The sequence below is a fragment of the Panthera pardus genome, unplaced genomic scaffold, assembly GCF_024362965.1.
Source record: "Panthera pardus isolate Hobbes unplaced genomic scaffold, ASM2436296v1 HiC_scaffold_11, whole genome shotgun sequence".
NCBI classification, from domain to species: domain Eukaryota; kingdom Metazoa; phylum Chordata; class Mammalia; order Carnivora; family Felidae; genus Panthera; species Panthera pardus.
This window is the reverse complement of record NW_026526666.1, coordinates 85,323,963-85,345,956: the sequence shown is the minus strand read 5'-3', so window position 1 is coordinate 85,345,956 and position 21,994 is coordinate 85,323,963. Positions and strand designations below refer to the sequence as shown.

At 40.5% G+C, this 21,994-nt stretch overlaps 1 protein-coding gene across 13 annotated transcripts in view; it reads left to right on the top strand.

Annotated features, from left to right (window-relative positions):
- LOC109256754 (mediator of RNA polymerase II transcription subunit 18) overlaps positions 1–21,994 on the top strand; it is a 131,577-nt gene that overhangs the window by 92,643 nt on the left and 16,940 nt on the right. For 6 of the 13 annotated variants that reach the window (XM_019432358.2, XM_053898697.1, XM_053898701.1 and 3 more), the window contains 6 exons: positions 9,160–9,183; positions 10,622–10,795; positions 11,207–11,287; positions 15,179–15,343; positions 15,881–16,276; positions 20,899–21,520. In XM_019432358.2, coding sequence (XP_019287903.2) covers positions 9,160–9,183; positions 10,622–10,795; positions 11,207–11,287; positions 15,179–15,343; positions 15,881–16,276; positions 20,899–21,520 — 1,462 coding nt within the window. Of the gene's footprint in view, positions 1–9,159; positions 9,188–10,621; positions 10,796–11,206; positions 11,288–15,178; positions 15,344–15,880; positions 16,277–20,898; positions 21,521–21,994 lie in introns of all 13 variants that reach the window. The other 7 variants (XM_053898710.1, XM_019432368.2, XM_019432381.2 and 4 more) reach the window with 2 other exon arrangements.

The following is a 21,994-nucleotide window of genomic DNA, read 5'->3' as shown; positions in this document are numbered from 1 at the left end:
CCAGTTCCATCCACGTTGCTACAAAGGGCCATGTTTCATTCTTTCTCATTGCCACGTAGTACTCCATTGTGTATGTAAACCACAATTTCTTTATCCATTCATCAGTTGGTGGACATTTAGGCTCTTTCCATAATTTGGCTATTGTTGAGAGTGCTGCTATAAACATTGGGGTACAAGTGCCCCTATGCATCAGTACTCCTGTATCCCTTGGGTAAGGGACCAAATAATTTTAATAAACTGTACTCTACCATTTAGTCTGGAACTTTCTTTCTCTCTGCCTTTCCATTCTCTTATCTCTAGGTTTGTGTTTTTGTTTTTTCCTTTTTGACCCTTCATATATTTTTCACTCAAAAATTAGCCTCTTTTTTTTTTTTACTTTTACATAGGAATATATTGCTTTAAAAGGTACCATATTAGAATATTTTCCTCTTTCCTACATTCGTTTTCCATCACCTTTTGATTCATTTTGCTCTAAAATTCATAGTTATGGGTTCTCAAGCCCATAATGATGGAGTAATTTGGGGCAAGGTGATTTAGAAATATAGGGTAAAATCAGTAAGGAGAATGTTGGATGGATAAAATTTAATGTAGGTATATAACAATATTAACATAGGAATAAATAATAGATGGGTTAATTAAGAATAAACTACTTCATAACCCTTTGAAGAAAAACTTGGCATTATTTGGTCATGAGAGTTATCAGAGACATTTTTTCATACTTACCGAGGTGTAACAATAAATGGTTTCTTTCGGGAAAGAAGGAACAGGCACACTTTCCACATGTAGTCAGGAATGAGGAGGAAGCAGTAGAATAGGAGTCCGACATGGACTCCTTATAATAGGGTTTTCTGTTATCGAATGTGGCCTGCCAACCACAAATTATTGACCCTTCTCTCTGCTCCAGTGGATTTTCTCAACAGCCCCTTTTTCTCCTTGCAGGAAAACTTGGGAAAGTTTAAGCCTTTTTTCCATGAGAGAATCTATATTTTCTGGCACCTCACTATAAAACCTTACTCTCAACTTGGAATTTTTTTTTTTAATTTTTTTTTTTTAACGTTTATTTATTTTTGAGACAGAGAGAGACAGAGCATGAACGGGGGAGGGTCAGAGAGAGGGAGACACAGAATCTGAAACAGGCTCCAGGCTCTGAGCTGTCAGCACAGAGCCCGACAAGGGGCTTGAAATCACGGACCGCGAGATCATGACCTGAGCCGAAGTCAGCCGCTTAACCGACTGAGCCACCCAGGCGCCCCTCAACTTGGAATTTTTATCAAAAAGTGTACACATTTTGATTCAGTCATGGCTGGAAAACTATTTTACCAGAGTTGGAATCCCAGACCTAACTGTACCTGCAGGTGCAGAGAGAGACTTTCTCCCTATCTTCTCCAGTGCTTTGCCCAATTCTATTTCCTGAAGGTCAGAACCTTGCAGTATTTCCAAGGGAAGTTATGGGCCTGCTCTAGACAAAGCCTGCTTTGTTCAGTAGTGGCAGATTTTGCTTTCTGTAATTTTGTTGTAGTTTTCTAAAACAGTTCTTTAAATCCAATAGTAATCCTCTTTTAGAAGGCAAAAATGAGTAAGTGCAGTAGTGTAAGTACCATAAATTAATGTTCTCCATTTACAAGGTTTTGATGCTGTTAAAATGCTTGTATAAACACAAGATCTGTTTCAAACTCAATGAGCATTAAAAAAAAAAAAATCCCAGAACTATTAGATTATAAAAATAACTGATCACAATATATGTAAGGCAAGTCATGCAAGTGATGCTTAAACTTAAAAAAGGATAATTAACACTTTTTTTTTTTTTTTTTTTTTTTTGAGAGATGGTATAAGTGAATGAGGGGCAGAGAGAGAATCCCACAAGGGGCAGGGAGAAAGAGGGAGGGAGAGAGAAAACTGGGGCTCACTGGAAGCAGGGCTCATGCCCACCTGATGCAGGACTTGAACTCACAAACCGTGAGATCATGGCCTGAGCTAAAGTCAGGTGCTTAACTGACTGAGCCACCCAGGCACCCATAATTGATACCTCTTGATAATGAAGTGTGTATCTTGTTGCATAAAACTATAGATTTTTAAATTTTTGACAAAAAGCTGGTTATTATAAAGGATTTATGGGTAAAATGGGAAAACTTTATACACTTCAAATCTAAACATTTTAAAACTTAATAAGGTACAAGAAATAGAGGTGGGACTAAGACCCCATAATTTTGTTACTTACTATAAACAAGCCTAATGAAGGGGAGAGGGTAGTGAAGGCTGTATTGAAAACTAAGTTTTCTACTGACTCCAGTTGCCTGTGCCTTACTTTACCTTCCAACATGGGTAATTCAGAATTGGTTATAGGGGTGCCTGGGTGGCTCAGTAGGTTGAGCATCAGACTTGATTTTGGCTCAGGTCATGATTTCACGGTACATGAGTTTGAGCCCCTCATTGGGCTCTGCACTATCGTGCAGAGCTTGCTTGGGATTCTCAGTCTCCCTCTCTCTGCCAGCCTCTCTCTCTCTCTCTCTGTCTCTCAAAAATAAATAAACTTGAAAAAATTTGGTTATAAGTCAGGGGCACCTGAGTGGCTCAGTTGGTAGAGCATCTGACTCTTGATTTAGGCTCAGGTCACGATCCCAGGACCTATGTTGGGCTCCTAAACATGGAACCTGCCTAACATTCTCTCTGTCTCTCTCAGAACACCTGGGTGGCTCAGTTGGTTAAGTGTCCAACTCTTGATTTCGGCTCCAGTCATGATCTTACAATTTGTGAGATTGAGCCCGACATCGGGCTCTGTGCTGTCAGCACAGAGCCTGCTTGGGATTCTTCCTCTCCCTCTCTCTCTCTCTCTCTGCCCCTCCTCTGCTTGCTCATTCTCTCTCTAAGTAAGTAAATAAACATCTTTTTTTAATTTAAAAAAAGATTCTCTCTCTGACCATTTCACCTGCTAGCGTTCTCTCTCTCTCTCTCTCTTTAAAAAAAAGAATTGGTTATAAATCAGATTCAGATTTCTGATAACGAACATTATCTTTGACCCATGGCTTTTTGTTTAACCCTGTTTTATCCTTATCTCTAGCAAGTAATGTAGGTGTAATGTATAACTACAGCTAATAGTTAATGAATACTTTATCTGAAGATGAAAAGTGTTAAGTAATTTTTAATAATAATATACATTTGGGGGTACCTGGGTGGCTCAATCAGTTAAGCGTCCAACTCTTGATTTCAGCCCAGGTAATGATCTCACACTTCGTGAGTTCGAGCCCTGTGTTGGACTCCATGCTGACAGCGGGGAGCCTGCTTGGAATCCTCTCTCTCTCTCTCTCTCTCTCTCTCTCTCTCTCTCTCTCTCTCTCAAAAAAAATAAACTTAAAAAAATATTACATGTTTATTAAAAAATCACCCCAGAAATTCGTCTGGAACAACTAAACTGGAACTAAAAAACCTGAATTAATATCGATCAGGAAAAATCTGAGGGTTGAAGAAAGAAAGTAATAGAACTCTGCATAATACATGGTATAAGGAACAAGTCTAGGGGTGTCTGGGTGGCTCAGTCATTTGAGCCCAACTCTCGGTTTCTGCTCAGGTCATGATCTCATGGTTTGTGAGACTGACCCCTTCATCGGACTCTGTGCAGACAACATGAAGCCTGCTTGGGATTCTCTCTCTTTCCCTCTCTCTCTGCCCCTCCACCCTCAAAATAAATAAATAAACATTTAAAAAAAGGAAGAAGAAGCCTATGAAGTATGACGTGCTACAGCTTGAGTGAGGGAGCAGGTAGTTTAAATACCAGGGCATAGTGTCAGGGTACTCCTGAAACCAGAAATTCCAAACTAATTTGATTGGTTATCTTTCTCTCCCAACCTCCACTACCTCCAAAAAACACCAAGATCTCCAACTCTGACATACTTTCCTAGTGGGCTACATGACTCAAAGAAAAAGGTGTTTTCTTTAGGACACACAATCATAAAACTATAGCCAGCATCCTATACCTCGTGTTCTGGCAAACAAAGGGAAACTACCTTGTTTGGGCTCTCATGGAAAACAGAATGGAGCCATAAGGCCATTTTTAATTCCATAACTAGTTTAAACAGAAACAATGGAGTATACAAATGTGACTCCAAGTCTGTATTTCTTAAGTTAATTTATTTATTTTGAGGGAGAGAGAGAGAGAGAAAAAGTGCAAGTGGGGGAGGGGCAGAGACAGAAAAGAGTGAGAATCCCAAGCAGGCTCCGCACAGTCAGATGCTTAGCTGACTAAACCACCCAGGCTTTTTTTTAATCATTAAATTTTCATCATTAAAAAATTCTAAAGGGATGATTTCTAGATTCTTGAATATACTTTTTTTTGTATGATTTTTTCATCTGTCAGTTTCTCTTTCTATTGCAGTTTTGTAAGCAATGCAATTGAATTTTCTTCCTGTCATAGTAAGAAACCTGAGTCACTGAATCCAAGAATGCTACAGAGAGTAGTAGCTTCATTAGATCTGTCAGCTGCAGATATCACGGATTTATGCATACATTCTACACCTGAAAAATTTACATCTGATGACTTTAGGTCATCATTAAATTTGGTCTGTAACTCATTTTGCACAAGGTTTTACTCATGGCAAACAGGGGTGGGTGGTATGCTTAAAAGAATATGGGAGTAGGGGCGCCTGGGTGGCTCAGTCGGTTGAGCGTCTGGCCATGATCTCATGGTCATGATCTCATGGTTTGTGAGTTCGAGCCCTGCATCGGGCTCTGTGCTGACAGCTCAGAGCCTGGAGCCTGTTTCAGATTCTGTGTCTTCCTGTCTCTCTCTGCTCCTCCCCTGCTCGTGCTCTGTCTCTGTCTCTCTCTCTCAAAAATAAATAAACATTAAAAAAAAAAATTTTTTTTTAAAGAATATGGGAGTAGAAAGTATTGTTTGGGTAATCCAAATTCACTCACTTTAACATGTATTACTGCTCCAAATATCGAGGAAATATATCCTTGAGTAGTTTCAGACTGATTTTCATGTGGGAAATAATGCATTTTTATAGGAACATAGGTTTAGGGAGAATTGTTTTCTTTTGTGTACTTATGTATATGCTGGACTTGATTTTGACTCTAGCCATGATCTCACAGTTTGTGGGATGGAGCCTCACATCTGGCTCCACACTATCAGTGCGGAGCCTACTTGGGATCCTCTGTCTCCCTTTTTGTCTGCCCCTCTGCTCGCTCATGCTGTCTCTCGAAATAAATTTAAAAACATTTAAAAAGCACATTAAATATAAATGGACTAAACACTCTAAAGGACAATTGTCAAACTAGATAGAAAAACAAAATCAAGGCAAAAGTTTCATTAGATTGACACAGGGAATTTCATAATGATAAAAGCGTATTTTAATAGAAAGATATAACTCTAAATTTCTATATATCCAATAACATGGCTTTAAAGTATAGGGGCTCAGGGTGCCTGGGTGGCTCAGTTGGTTACGTTACTTTGGCTCAGGTCACAATCTTGCGGTTTGTGGGTTCGAGCCCTGCATCAGGGCTCTTTGCTGACAGCTTGGGGCCTGGAGCATGCTTCAGATTCTGTCTCCCTCTCTCTGCCCATCCCCCACTTGCGCTCTGTCTCTCTGTGTCAAAAATAAACATTAAAAAAATTAAAATAAATAAAGTATAGGGGCTCCTGGGTGGCTCAGTCATTTGAGTATCCGACTTCAGCTCAGGTCATGATCTCACAGTTTTGTGAGTTCAAGCCCTGCATCGGGCTCTCTGCCCCTCCCCCGCTCTTGCTTTCAAAATAAATAAACATTTAAGAATATAAATAAATAAAAATTTTATAAAACAAGGGCACCTGGCTGGCTCAGTCAGAGGAACATGTGGCTCTTAATCTCGGGGTTGTTACTTCTAGCCCCACATTGGGTATAGAGATTACTTAAAAATAAAATCATATTTTTAATTTATTTTTTTAAATTGTTTTTAAATGTTTATCTTAAAGAGACAGTGTGTGAACAGGAGAGGGGAAGAGAGAGAGGGAGACACAGAATCCAAAGCAGGCTCAATGCTCCAAGCTGTCAACACAGAGCCTGACGGCTCGAACTCATGAACCGTAAGATAATGACCCGAGCCAAAGTTGGATGCTTAACTGACTGAGCCATCCAGGCGCCTCAGAAGTAAAATATTAACATATATGTATATGAAAAAAAAAATTAATAGAACTAGAAAGTGAAAGAGACCAATCCATTTTCCTAAGTAGAGATGTTAATATTCCTCTCTCAGTAATTTTTAGAACAAGCTGACAAATCAGAAAGGATATTAATGATTTAGACAACGTGATTAAACAACTTGTCTTCATGGCATACGTAAAACACTACGCTCAACTGCATAAGATCCCATGTTTCCAAAGTGCACATGGAACACAATATAAATCTGGAAAAAAAATAACTGCAAACTTTTTCATTGTTTATTTTTAATTTAAACTATATTCTGAAACTAAGACACAAAGGAAAGACCCTTAACAGTTCTTCTGTAGGAATACTTATGCTTAAGTAGGAAACACTGAATGATGTTAGGATTTTCTACTTTGTTTTTCTTCAGCAAAGAATTAGGTTACATACAGAGCAGGTCTGCCTGTCTCTTTGAACATGCATACCATTTCCAGATAATAATCTGGGATTGGGTTTAACAAACCTGGCTGATCATAGGAATCACCTGTGAAGATTTTTTAAAAATAGATTTCTGGGTTCCACCACCTGGAGATTCTGTATTTTAAAAAGGTAACTGGGCTGATACCAAGTATTTGAATGGATTTAGAAGTTATTGTAATGATGCTGTACTTGTCATATGGAGGGGAGGAGTGTGGAGAATATAAGAATATATGAAAATGTTATAAGAATGAATGAATTTGGGATAATAATTAGGTCAGGGCTGGGTGGCTCAGTGGCTGAACCCCCCACTGCATAAGGCAAGAGGCATATATGCTTCTAAAAGTTTTATAAACATGAAAAGCAAGCACATTTGTATAAAATATCAAAGAAAAAGAGCTGTTCTCTCTCATTTTTTAATTTATTTTTTTATTTGAAAAAAAATTTAATGTTTATTTATTTTGAGAGAGAGTACAAGCAGGGGAGGGGCAGAGAGAGAGGGAGAGAGAATCCCAAGCAGGCCCAATGCAGGGCTCAAACTCATGAACCATGAGATCATGACCTGAGCTGAAATCAAGAGTCAGACACTTAACCAACTGAGCCAACCAGGTGCCCCTTTCTCTGCTGTTCATATTCAGTGACCATATTCGGTAACTTTCTTTACACAAAGAAAGAGGAGGGCTATTCTTAGCAGTAGATGTGATGGCAGACATATTTGTTTTTATTATAGCTATTGGTATTTTACACGCGCACGGTACTTTTGAATATAAACTGAACTTGTCTTGAGTTCATATGGCCAGCAGACATAAATATGTTTGAAGATATCCTGATTTTACTGTTTTGAATATATAAGAGAAAGGGGACACATAAATCCATTGTATATAAGGAAGAATTCAAAGGGATGAACTAAGTTCTACCTCTGAAAGTGGTTAGACACCTGGCAAGATAGACAGTAAGCCAGATTGGCTGTTTCATTCAAGGACTTGTCTGTGAATCCACTCTCACCTAAAATTCCTGAAGACTTCTGGCTGCTTTTCCTTGTAAAAAATAGCACCTAGCACTCACGTCTTCTTTCGTATTGTTAGTTGTTTTGTTTTTTGAGTTTTTATATTATCTTCCTTAGTGCTTTTAATCAAACAAGCATTTTCCTGTGTGTCATTTGGAGCTGAGTGAAGTTCATTCAGTAGGTGGGTCAGCAGGACATTTCAAGTTTCAGTCTCTCCTTGCCTCTAGCAAGTAAGGAGACTATGAACAGCGTATGGTACTTAGCTCCATTTCTGAAAGTGTTATCATTAACATATGTTAAATATTATATTGTATGGTATATCTGAAATGTCTTGAGGTCTCATTGACATCTCATGATTGGGAGAATACGGTCTTAAAGCATTGGCTCTTCAAAGCAACACCACGTGGGGTGCCTGGGTGTCTCAGTCAGTTAAGCGTCCGGCTTTGGCTCGGGTCACGATCTCGCGGTTCGTGGGTTTGAATCCCACATTGGGCTCTGTGCTGATAGTTCAGAGCCTGGAGCCTGCTTCGGATTCTGTATCTACCTCTTTCTCTGCACCTTCCCCACTCATGCTCTGTCTCTCGCTCTCTTACTCTCTCAAAAAAAAAACATTAAAGAAGCAACACTAGAGGCGCCTGGGTGGCCCAGTTGGTTAAGCGTCCCACTTTGGCTCAGGTCATGATGTCACCACTCGTGGGTTCGAGTCCCGCATCAGGCTCTGTGCTGACAGCTCAGAGTCTGAAGCCTGCTTCAGATTCTGTGTCTCCCTCTCTCTCTCTGCCCCTCCCCCGCTCACACTCTCAGAAATAAATAAGCACTTTTATAAATAAATAAATAAATAAATAAGCAAGCAAGCAAGCAACACATATATTTGCCCATGTGCCACCTCTGGGTCTCCATCCCAGGCACCACTGGGGGAATTTCTGTCACAGGAGATGTTCTGATGTCCGTGGCAAGTAAACTTATAAAAATATGGTCCAGCGTTAGAACAATGAGATTCTCTTGCATATCATGGAAGTAATTAAAGTAGTTGAGACTCAGGATGTGTTCGAGTAAATCCTGTACCTGAAGAAAAGAGGCTCTGTCCTCTCCTCTCAATCTGTTGCACTTCAGTAACCAGGACCCTGTTTTGCCTGGCATCAATACACAGTCAAATAATGCATCTAGCAGTCACTGCTGCACTCTAAACATGACAATTGTGTAAAGTCTGACTTTTCATCAGCAGGCTTCCCTAAGACTCCCGTTTATCAACCAAAAAAGATTGAATTTTGCAAGTGTTTCTTAACAAAAAATTAGTGCTTGTTGATTATGTATTTTCTTTCATGAAAAAATATCTACAGTATTAAAGGAAATAATTTTTGAAGTGCATATGTTATGCCCGTTTATCCTCCCCAAGAAGAGCATTATTTGCTTCAGATGTGAAATTGTGTACAATAAACATGTTAACTTATTACATGTGATAATATACTGTGTGGTCCTTGATGTATTTCTGTAAAGTAAAGGTTCCACTTTAATTTCAGGATGGTTATTCCACATGACTCTTTTTTTCTTCTCCTCTAGACTTCTCCAGAGAACCCTGGGACAGTAGGTGGAGTGCAAAGCTGTATTGTGTTGCCTTCCTGCTTTTTTTGTTGCTTTCCTGCTTTTATTTTTTTATATTATTATTATTATTCTTGGCCCAGTCTTGGCTGCTCTTTTTTCTGCCACTAAAGCTAACTAACTAAAATCCTGCATGTGTGGTCATTATGAGAAACTCATGGCCATTCGTTTCAGTCCTGCACATACACCATGTCAGTTATGTTTCTTGTCATATCCTTAAGATCAGGATTGTCCCTAAAGCAATATTGTCATAGGCAAACTGGAATCTCACCTCTGATTTCCAAAAAGATTTCATTTAAAAAGAATTTTTTTTAAGTTTATTTATTTATTTTGAGAGAGAAAGAGAGAGAGAGCACGAGCACGAGCAGGGCAGGGACAGAGAGAAAGGGAGAAGATTCCAAGCAGGCTCCAAACTGTCAGTGCGGAGCCTAGTGTTGGACTCGAGCTCACAAACTGTGAGATCGTGACCTGAGCTGGAACCAAGAGTTGGACACTTAACTGACTGAGCCACCCAGGAGCCCCAAGATATTTCTTTTTTCTTTTTTTTTTTTTTTTTTTCCATGTTCATTTATTTTGAGAGGGGTGCAGAGAGAGAAGGGGAAAGAGAGAATCCCAAGCAGGCCCCATGCTTTCGGTGTGGAGTCCAACACGGCGCTCAACCCCTCAAACTGTAAAATCATGCCCTAAGCCGAAATCAGGAGTCGGATGCTTAACCAACTGAGCCACCCAAGTACCCCCAAAAAGATTTCATTTTCAAGCACTCTCTCTGTAATGCTCCAGGCCCCGTCCAGCGCTCCAAACCTAGGGTCTTGTGAAGGAAGAAAATAATCTGAAAAACAGATACAAGTAAGGTGTTAACACTTACTGTGTTACCCCCTCTGAACTGTTAATGTCCTGAGAGAGGAGGGCAGAGGGAGTGAAGTGTTTAGTAGAGAATGATGACTCCCTCACTAAAGATGGAACCCCCTGCTTCAGTGACATGGGAGGCAGTAATGTTAGCTGGGGAGGGCCTCCCCCACGCCAAGAGGATGACAATGGCAACAGCAATAGGCCGCACTGGGGCCAGATCTCATGCATATTGAAAAGACATCCACATTCGTGTGTTTGTGTGTATGTGCGCACGCATGTGTGAGTACGCACGCCTTTAGAGGTTTTGAGCTGGTTATGATCATCTCATTGAATTTTTGTCCTAAAATGATGTCAGCTTGGTTGGTTGTTTTTCCCTGTTAGTTATTTATCTGTTACGGATTTTGATGTTTGGTGTCCATGTGATGATGTCCAGGAATCTGTCTGCATGATTGTTTATCATTGCTCTGATCTTTTCCAACTACCACAGGAAGAGAGGGGAAGGGACCTTATAGAGATTATCCTGAAATAATAAATTGGCTGTTCCTTTCCCTGTGTGCCTTTCATCGTATCACAGAAGAAGCAGGCCAGCCCACCGCAGACCCAGGCATGGTCATGGACAGTGTGGAAGCAGGAGACATGACGCCTCCCATCAAAAGGAAGAGCAAGTTCTCAGGCTTTGGCAAAATCTTCAAGCCCTGGAAATGGCGGAAAAAAAAAAGTAGTGATAAATTCAAAGAGACATCAGAAGGTGAGATAATGTTCTGAGTTAAAGAGTTTCTTATTTTAGAAGTACCTAACTTTTCATTCTCTCCCCAAGCTATTAGAACCCCCTATTTGAAGAAGGAATTCAAGCTTTTAGAAATAAAACCCAGCGGTCACTCACTAAGCCTTACATACTGTAGCCTCATCCCCAGATTGCTATTTTAATGGCCTTAAAGTTTATCAAGTGATGAATAAGGATAGTTCCTTTTGGAAATGCTGCTTTCCCAATAACACAGGATATGAAATAAATTAAGTTTAAATTTGAAGTTCGTTTTCCTGTTCTTTCTTTACAGAAGATAGAAAATTGAACCACATTATTCTTTTGTCTGTCAAGTTAGAATGCTTAACGTTGACCTTTAACTGCTACATTGCTGAGTGTTTTCCAATTTAATGTTAGTTTTAGAGCGGAAAATATCTATGCGAAAACCGAGAGAAGAGCTGGTTAAAAGAGGGGTTCTTTTGGAAGACTCTGAGCAGGGTGAGTTTGTAAATAAACTACATATGTCTGTCTCGGTACACTTGTTGTTTGATCCTGACTAGGTATTTGAATTTTCTTTTGTTATTGATATTGTTGGGAGGGAGAAGAGATTCTTTAAAACTGTTCATGCATCTGGAATTTTTTTTTTTTAATTTCTATAAAAAGAGAAAAAACAACTCAGTGAAAGAATCTCCAGAAGCACTGGGCAGTTCGCTAAAGAATACATACAAATGGGGGCACCTGGCTGCCTCAGTCGGTGGAGCATGCAACTCTTGATCTCAGGGTCGAGTTCCACCCTCATGTTGAGCATAGAGATTACTTAAAAAAATTTTTTTAATACTTTAGCCTAAACTACCTATCCATGAAACCTGGAGGTATGCATATCTATGTGCCAGCATGTCCAGAACTTGGTATATACTCAACAAAAACATGCATACATGGGTATCAGGAGACATATACATACAAATATGCTTGTAGCAGCAATATTTACTAACAGTAGAACAAAATTGGAAACAATCCAAATGTCTACTGATAATAAAACATAAAAACAATTTGTGGGGGCACCTGGGTGGCTCAATCAGTTAAGTGTCTGACTCTTGATTTCAGCTCAGGTCATGATCTCATGATACCTGAGACTGAGCCCTGCGTTGGGCTTTGCGCTGACAGGGCAGAGCCTGCTTGAGATTCTCTCTCTGTCCCCCTCTTTCTGCCCCTCCCCTGCTTGTGCTTCCTCTCTCTCTCTCAAAATGGATAAACATTAAAAAAAAGAATATCCAATAGAAGAAAAGATGGTTTCTTCAACAAATGGTGTTGGGAAAACTGGACAGCTACATGCATAAGAAAGAAACTGGACCACTTCCTTACACTATACATAAAAATAAATTCAAAATGGATCAAAGACCAGGGGGCGCCTGGGTGGCTCAGTCAGTTGAACATCCAGCTCTTGATTTCAGCTCAGGTCATAATCCCAGCTTTGTGGGATCAAGCCCCGCGTCAGGCCTTGCAGTGAGTGTGGAGCTTACTTGGGATTCTCTCTCCCTCTGCCCCTCTTCCTGCTCATGTGCTCGCCCTTTGTCTCTAAATTTAAAAAATTAAAAAAAAAAAATTAAATAAAAAAAATGGAATAAAGATCTAAATGTGAGACCTGTGACCATAAAATTCCTAGAAGGGAATATAGGCAGTAATCTCTTTGGCATCTCCTATAGAAACATTTTTCTAAATATGTCTCCTTTCACAAGAGAAACAAAAGCAAAATTAAACTATCGGTACTCCACCAAAATAAAAAGCTTTTGCATGGCAAAGGAAACCGTCAACAAAACAAAAAGATAACATGCCAGGGGCGCCTGGGTGGCGCAGTCGGTTAAGTGTCCGACTTCAGCCAGGTCACGATCTCGCGGTCTGTGAGTTCGAATCCCGCGTCAGGCTCTGGGCTGATGGCTCGGAGCCTGGAGCCTGTTTCTGATTCTGTGTCTCCCTCTCTCTCTCTGCCCCTCCCCCGTTCATGCTCTGTCTCTCTCTGTCCCAAAAATAAATAAAAAACGTTGAAAAAAAAATTAAAAAAAAAAAAAAAAAAAAGATAACATGCCAAATGGGAGAAGATATTTGCAAATGATATATTCAGTAAAAGGTCAATATCCGATGAAATATGTAAAAAACTTCTACAACTCAACACCAAAAAAACAAATAACCCAGTTAAAAAATAGGCAGAAGACATGTATAGACATTTTTCCAAAGAAGAGATACAGATGGCCAACAGATACAAGAAGATACTCAGCATCACTAATCATCAGGGAAATGCAAATCAAAACCACAATGAAATAGATACCACGGCATACCTATCAGAATAGCTAGAATCAAAAACAAGAAATAACAGGTGTTGGCAACGATGTGGAGGAAAAGGAACTCTCATACACTGTCGGTGGGAATATAAACTGGTGCAGCCACTATGGAATACAGTATGGATGTTCCTCAAAAAAATAAAAACAGAATTACCATATGACCCAGTAATTCGTCTACTAGGTATTTACCCAAAGAAAACGAAAACACCATTTCAGAAAGATACATGCACCTCCATATCTATTGCAGCGTTATTTATAATAGCCAAGGTATAGAAACAAATGTCCACCCATTGATGAATGAATAAAGTATACACACACATACAATGGAGTATTAGCCATTAAAAACAAATGAAATCCTGCCATTTGCAGCAATGTGGATGGATCTAAGGATATAATGCTAAGTGAAATAAGTTAGAGAAAGACCTACCATATGATTTCACTCATATGTGGAATTTAAGAAACAAATGAACAAAGGAAAAAGACACACCAAAAACAGACTCTTAAATATAGAGAATAAATTGGTGGTTGCCAGAGGGGAGGTAGGGGGTTGGGTCAGTGAAATAGGTGATGGGGCTTAAAGAATACACTTATCATGATGAGTAGAGTATAGAATTGTTGAGTCATTATATTGTACACATGAAACTAACACTGGATGCTATTTAACTTGAATTTAAAAATACATAAAAAAAATTTTTTTAAAGGACTTTCAGGGGCGCCTGGATGGCTGAGTGGGTTGAGCATCCATCCGACTTTGGCTCAGGTCATGATCTCACAGTTCTCACATAAGTTCAACCAACCCACGTTGGGCTCTTTGCTGTCAGCACAGAGCCCACCTCACATCCTCTGCCCCCTCTCTCTGCTCCTCCCTCACTCGCAGTGTGCCCTCTCTTTCTATCTCTCAAAAATAAGTTTATTTATTTAAAAAATAAAAGAGGGGTGCCTGGGTGGCTCAGTCGGTTAAGTATCTGACTTTGGCTCAGGTCATGATCTCATGATTCATGAATTCAAGTCCCGCTTGGGGTGAGTTGCTGCCCTGTTTCGGCTGAACCCACAAGTCACGCTTGGGCTGAGCCCTGCTTTTCTCTCTCTCTCTCTCTCTCTCTCTCTCTCTCTCTCTCTCTCTCTCTCTCTCTCCCCCCCTCTGCACCTTGTCAGATTCTCTCTGCTTCTCTGCCCCTCACTCATTTGTGTCCCCTGAATGAATGAATGAATGAAATTTAAAGTAGACAATCCTAAATAAATAACTTGAGAGATAACTGACCACTTTTGCATATATTTTCCTAGCACATGCTGAGTAGAAACCAATTAATAATGTGTCTTAACCTTTCACTGTATGGTTTTCAAAAGTAGCAGTCTTTTTTGGCTTTGAAATGAGTCCTTGGTTTATAATCTAGAAATCCTATTTTTGTTAAGGCTGGGCTGTATTAACATAGTGGCAATTTACTGCATTTGCATAGTTGTCAATTTGCTACCTTGCCTGTTTTATTTTTTATTTTTTAATGTTTATCTATTTTTGAGAGAGAGAGTGCGGACAGGGGAGGGGCCGAGAGAGAGGGAGACACAAGATATGAAGCAGGCTTCAGGCTCTAAGCCGTCAGCACAGAGCCCGACGTGGGGCTCAAACTCAAGAACGGTGAGATCTTGACCTGAGCCAAAGTCAAATACTTAACCGACTGAGCCACCCAGGCACCCTGCTACCTTGCCTGTTTTAAAATAGTTGTCAGAATACTTTAGCTTGAGAAATATATTTTCATTTAGCACTCATTTGCTGTAGACTCTTCACTACTTTCAGCCCAAGCTCTACCTCTTACTGACACTGCATAGATAATGGTTCTATTTAGTCTAGTAGAAAGTGGTGGGTTGGGTGAAGGAGACTAGTTTCTGAGAACTTACTTCTATTACTACTATAAAAATCCAAATAATCTAGATCTGAATCATACACTCAAACAGGAAAGGGGAGAAAAGAGATAAGAAACGTTAGAAATCACCAGCTCTTCTCCCTGTCTGATCACACCAGTCCATCAGTCTTGCTCTTTTCTTTTTGACCTTGCAGGTGGTGAGGATCCAGGGAAATTGAGCCATGCCATGTTAAAGAATGGCCATACCACCCCCATAGGGAGTACCACATCTTCTAGTTCAGTCCAAGCAGATGAAGAGTCAGGAAGAATAACAAGTCTTAGGAAACCTGTTCCAGAAGAGGACCCAAAGAAGCGACTAGGTAAGAAACTCCCAATTTTTGAGTGTAAGAGCCATGGATCAATCATTCTTGTTTAACTCAGGGTTTTGCTAGAGCCAGGGGGGAAATAAAATCCAGAGGGAATTCTTTTCTCCTTTAGCAATTCCTCAACTAGTTGCAACTGTAAGTGGAATTTTCCCTTTCTCATTCTTGCATTCACAAAATACCTAATTTGTAATTCTCAAGGACGGAAGAGAATGTTAAGTGTCAGATACCCGTAGGACTTTTTTGCGCTATACATTCCTCCTCTCCCACCTGTGGGATTCTGTGCCTCCTCCAGTTGCCCGGCCCTTGTGTGAAGAATCAGTCCCATACAGGCCTCTCTTACTTTGAGATTGTGATTGAGAGAAAGTGTCCTATACTTTAAGTATGTTGAGGTTGGGGAACTTTGCCTGTAAACGAATCTACACGTTAAATAATGGAGGAAGTTGACCACAAGTCTATAGATGTGTTAGCTTTTTTCAGTCTATCTTGTTATTCTTTTTTCTCTTCTAAATCATATCTGTCATTATTACACAGGCTCGACTGGAAGCCAGCCTAATTCCGAAGCAGAGTCCGTTCCTGAGAATGTACCCAAACAGCCCTTACTTCCCCCTAAAAGACCCTTGTCCTCTTCTCACGAAGCAAACGAAGGGCAAGCAAAGGATGCCACTTCCTCTGGCGGCGCGGCAAGGTCCATCTCCTCCACCTCCACTGCCGCCTCCACCTCAGCACCTGCCGCCACCACTCCTGCCACCAACCCAGCAAAAACTGTTAGTTCCTCTGTCCCCCCCTCCCCAGCGCCCAGGACTCTGCCTGCCACTCCTGCCAGCACTAACACTACTGCCACCCCGAGCCTCACTCATACGGTCCCTGCCAAGCAGCCCCCTATCCCTCCCCCTAAACCAGCTCACAGAAATAGCAACCCTGTCATTGGTAAGTAAGTCTTGAGGTTTCCATTGCTCGGGGTTTGGTTTGGTTTGATTTTGGATGGTGGTTTTATTGGAAAACTGGTATAATACTGATTTGGTCTGTGAGAGAGTTCTCCATGTCATGTCCCTTTGGATGCCCTCGATACGGAGAAAAGTCTTGAAAATGAGGCAGATAACTAGGAATGAAAACAGACAGGGAGCGGATATCACTAAAACTAAGCTCCAGTTTGGTCAGGAGTGGTGGGGAGTATCTATTTTCCTAAAACAGTATTTCTGAAATACGGTTTATAGTTGGGGGACTGGATGTGAGGACCACAACAGGTTCTGACCTGCGTGGAGAAAAGGGTTGTTTTTGGTTTTTTTTTAACCTACTTTAAACCACCAGCATCTGCCTTTAGCATGAGCCCAACAGATAAAAAGGTGATTGTATAGATGCCTGTGTAACTTATGATTCAGTGTCTGGCATGATACCTTCATGCAAACTGCAAAAGATATTATTCAAAGTGTCTTGATAAAATCATGTTTTTATCTTGGGAAGAGTCAAGAATGCTACTCTTAGTAAAATAAGTGGCAGAAGAAAGAAAACTTGGAAGATAACCAGCACACTTACCAGTTTAGTAAATTTTTTTTTAAGTTTATTATTTATTTTGAGAGAGAAAGAGCTGAAGAGGGGCAGAGAGAGAGGGAGAAACAATCCCAAGCAGGCTCCGTGCTGTCAGTACAGAGCCCAAAACGGGGCTCAGTCTCATAAATTGTGAGATGAAGACCTGAGCCAAAATCGAGAGTACTAAGCCACCCAGGTGCCCCGATTTAGTACATTTTTTTATATTTGCCTGAAGTCCTGTTTAGGTCTGCTTTTCTGTACATAATTGCAGACCTTCTTAGAGGAAATTATGAGAAGGGGAGGAGAGGAAAGAGGTAGTTTTTCAGGAAAAATAATACAAGGCTTAGTACTGCTTGAAGTTCTTGTTCGTGATTGAAGGGAGGAATAAAGTACGCTCGTTAAACAGTTAATACCGCCAACTTGTGTGGGTTGACAAGAACCCTGAAAAACAGGCTTAGAATTCATTGTGAGTATGACAGGTTGGAGTAGCTTGATTACAGAAAGGACGGTGGTTATTATTGTTATCACCAACCTAGATGGACAGTCTGTGTTGACTTATCTCTGAGGAACTTGAGCTGCTTTCATATACTTGGCTGTCAGAGCCTCCTTGTGAAGTAGGAAGCCGATTTTATCTATTATATGGTTAGGGCAATTATAACATGAAGAACTTGTGACTCACTCAGGGTTGCAGTTAATGAGAAATAGAAACCAAACATAGGCTTTTCAGCTCTTGAGCCCAGACTTCTGTCCTGTACACCGATATTCTCAAACTGCTGTCTAGACAAGCTCTCTTCTCCATCAACCTAGAGGACTTGTGAAACACAGATTGCTGGGCCCTGCCCTTAGAATTTCTGAATCAGTAAGTCTAGGGTGGGCCTGAGAATTTGTGTTTCTAATAAGTTCCCAGATGATACTGATGCTACATATATGGGGACCACACATTGAGAACCATTGCTCTAAAGCAGTAATACTTCACTCTTTTCGGGGTAAGACAGTTATAAAAAATAATAATATGTGTACTGTAACCTGGGCTGAACCTTAGAGGCCATGCTTGGCCTAAGGTGAATAGCCCAAAGCAATAGGCCTTGTGACTGGGGGATCAACATCAGTCGTGAGTGGTCCTCAGCAGAAGGAGAAAAACAGGAGAGTTTTTATAAGTTTTTATTAAGGCTAAATAGCTATGATTTAAAGGACTACCCTTTATTCTGAAATTATGACCTTCCTAATTCTTTGATGTTTAAAAAGCCATTTCTTGCATGAAAGGATTCTGTTCACAAATGGTTTGCTTAGTATGAAGTCTTGGAAATATTAAAAATTGACAACCTGAGGTTGGTTGAGAATTTCATTTTAGTTTTATTGGTTCATGAGATCCAAACATTTGGAAACTACTGCTTTAGACATTGCTATGTCTACTGACAGGCATAACAGTGTTAGGACTACGAACTAATTAGGACAGAGGGAGGACCATCATAAATAGCTGAACAGATGAAGGGAATTTGTAACCCCTCCAATGAGCATTCTGGCATCTTCCCCTCAAAACTACAACCAAGTGTCCTTGCAGGGATAAATATAAGACAGTTCATTTCCTTAACATTTTGAGGTATGTGTGAGTATATATATATATTTTCCTTAAATCACCAAAGATAATTTACCTTATCAATTCAAACAGTAAAATAATCAAATTTGGTCCCGTCGGGTGTAGATTTTGTTGCAAATGGAATTTATAACTGCTATTTTTAGAGAGGCAACAAAAGTCCAGTCTACCCAAAAATAATCTCTTTCATTGAAGCTAAAATTAATATTTTTTTAAATTTTCATATTTAAAAGTAGTATTTTTTGTGTGTGTATGCAATGTTTTTCTAGAAAGTCTTTTAAAAATTTAAGGGATGCCTAGGGGCGCCTGGGTGGCGCAGTCGGTTAAGCGTCCGACTTCAGCCAGGTCACGATCTCGCGGTCTGTGAGTTCGAGCCCCGCGTCAGGCTCTGGGCTGATGGCTCGGAGCCTGGAGCCTGTTTCCGATTCTGTGTCTCCCTCTCTCTCTGCCCCTCCCCCGTTCATGCTCTGTCTCTCTCTGTCCCAAAAATAAATAAAAAACGTTGAAAAAAAAAAAAAATTTTAAGGGATGCCTGGGTAGCTCAGTCAGTTAAGCGTCCAATTTTTGGTTTCCACTCAGGTCATGATCTCACGGTTCTTGTTTTTGAGCCCCATGTCATTCTCCACACTGACAGTGTGGAGCCTGCTTGGGACTCTAATCCCTCTCTCTCAAAAATAAATAAACATTTTTTTTTTAATTTACTTAAGATATATAACACTGTATGTTATTTATACTGGAATTAAATTTTTAAGTGCATTTGGGCATTTATAATATATAAAAAGCTAAAGGTTATTAAAATAATATAGAGCTAGGGGCGCCTGGGTGGCTCAGTCAGTTGGGCATCTGACTTCGGCTCAGGTCATGATCTCACAGTTCATGGGTTCAAGCCCTGTGTCGGGCTCTGTGCTGACAGCTCGGAGCCTGGAGCCTACTTCGGATTCTGTGTCTCCCTCTCTCTGCCCTTTCCCCTCTCATGCTCTGTCTCTCTCTGTCTCTCAAAGATGAATAAACGTTAAGAAAAAAAAAAATTAAAAAAAATAATATAAAGCTAATTTATTCACAATAAATTATGATTATCTCACATATTTAAATTATTTTCATAATTTAGCCTATGGGCAAGTAGGTATGCCTAATAAAATGTATATATAGTTCAAACTGAAAAAAAATTACTTATGATAAGTGACATTAAAACATTATCAAATTAGCTAGCTTTTTACTTTAAATGCTACCAGTAGAGTGGGACTTAGGGCAAGTAAATTTTTATTTCAGGGAACCTTGAGGTGTTGCTCTCTAGGTAAGACATCTGGAACCATTTGAAAACAAGTGGTGTGACCAAAATTAGGGTTTTGAGTGAAGGATGAGGGGTTGGTGGTCAAGAGACCTACTATTTAATTACTTTGCAGGATTAGCTCCTGCGTGATATGATGATCCATTTCTTAAAGGCCATTTGGAGCCCTCCAAAGGGACTTTGCTGACTCAAAACCTCAGTCATTGCGGGCTTGGGGGAATCACATAGGGGTGCATACTGTCCTGATACAGGGTAGGAGCCTCTAGTCTCATAAACGTGTATCGAGGATCCACTGTGTGCCAAGCACTATGCCCACCTCTGTGGGTATGCTGATGGAAACAAGGAACCTATAGTAGAGTGGGGAGTGCGGATGAAGGTTTGGGTGTAAAGGATAAGAGGTATGGACAGTAATAAGAATCACAAAGACAGTGGGATCTAGAGGATGGAGTCTAATGATAAGACCTGGGAACTAGCTGAGCCCCTCCCTGTGTGTTGTCTGATCTTGGCAGGTCACCTACCTAATTTCTGTGGCTTCAGCTTTTCCTTTTGTAAAATGGTAAAGATAATCTCCCGTGTAAGGAGAATCTGAAGTTAAGGATAGCAGAGCACTTTGATTTTCTCAAAGACCTTTGTATTTGCTATAAAAAGTCAGGATGTCATTACTGCTAATTTTATAATGCAGAGCTGGGATATCTAGATGTTATTATTTATCAAGCTGTGGTAACAATGCCTGATGGTGTTTGGGGTTTTTGTTGTTTTTTTTTTTAGGGCTACCTTCATGTCTAAATTTTTTAATGGCATTCTGTTAGACAAAAAAACTTACCCACATTCTTTATCTCTTTATATTAACTTTATCTACCTCAAGTCATAAAAAGTTGTCATGTTAGAGCAAAGAAGTAAGAATTACTTTTCATCAGAGTATTAAGGTAGTGGTCTTCCTGCATGCCTGTACATTTATTAGGCTTCCTAGGTACCTAAATACAAATTTCATTTCGGCACGCGATATCTAGGATGTGGCAAAGTCAGGAAATGGATTGGTTTGCCTAAAAGCTGAGAGTAAGCTCAGTTCTAATCTAGCCCTTAGGCTGGCCCCTCATTGTGAAGCCATCTTAAATTGAGGTGTTATTCTCTCTTTTCCAGCTGAACTGTCCCAGGCAATAAACAGCGGTACATTGTTATCAAAACCGTCCCCACCTTTACCACCAAAGAGAGGCATTCCGTCAGCCTTGGTACCCACCTTGGAGTCTCCTGCCACCGCCACCGCCACCGCCACCTCCACAAAAGCACCATCTGATCACAGAGAAAAGAGCACATGCTCTGTGGGCTCTGAACCACTGTTGATGATCCCACCTCTCTCTCCGTCCCCACCGCTGCCTACTCATACACCTCCTGAACCCCCACGGTCCCCTCCATTCCCTGCTAAGACTTTTCAAGTTGTGCCAGAAATTGAGTTACCACCGTCCTTAGACCTACCCCACCTACCCCAGGAGGTTTCCCAGCAGGAAGATCAGAAAAAGGAAGTGCCTAAGAGAATGTTGGACCACAGCTTTGGAGAGCCTCATGTACCCTGTAGGCTGCCTCCACTCCCACTGCATATCCGAATCCAGCAGGCCCTGACCAGCCCGCTTCCCATGACTCCTCCCTTGGAGGGCTCTCACAGAGCTCACTCCTTGCTCTTTGAGTACAGTGACAACTTTTCTGAGGACAGCAGCACCCTAGGTCGGACCAGGTCACTTCCCATCACTATTGAAATGCTGAAAGTGTGAGTGCCTTTAAAGCTTGCCTTTTGTTTCCTCTTCTTTACTCTAGGTAGCCCTTCTTGGGAAAAATTACTTATAAAAAGAAAATGTGAATAAATTTAAAGTAAGAATACTCAACAAATAAGACACGTTCTAAAGTTTGGACATTTTTTACTCTGCTGATTTCTATAACATTGTTTCCATAGCAGTCACAAACATCTGTACTTGAAAATTAAAACCACTTTATTTTTTGTACATGATACAAGGGAAGCAGTGTAACAGGGTACTTAAGGAGCATTGATGTTGGAGTAAAATAGCTCTGGGTTCAAATCCCACCTCCACCTCTTCCTGGCTTGTAGTAGTGTACGTTACTTAACTTTTCTGCTCTTGAGCTGTCTACGCATAAACGGAGTAATCCCCACCCATAGGCTTGTGAGGATGAAATTCGACAAATCTGAAAGTCTGGGACCTGGCACCTGAACTCGGTGGAGCGGGAC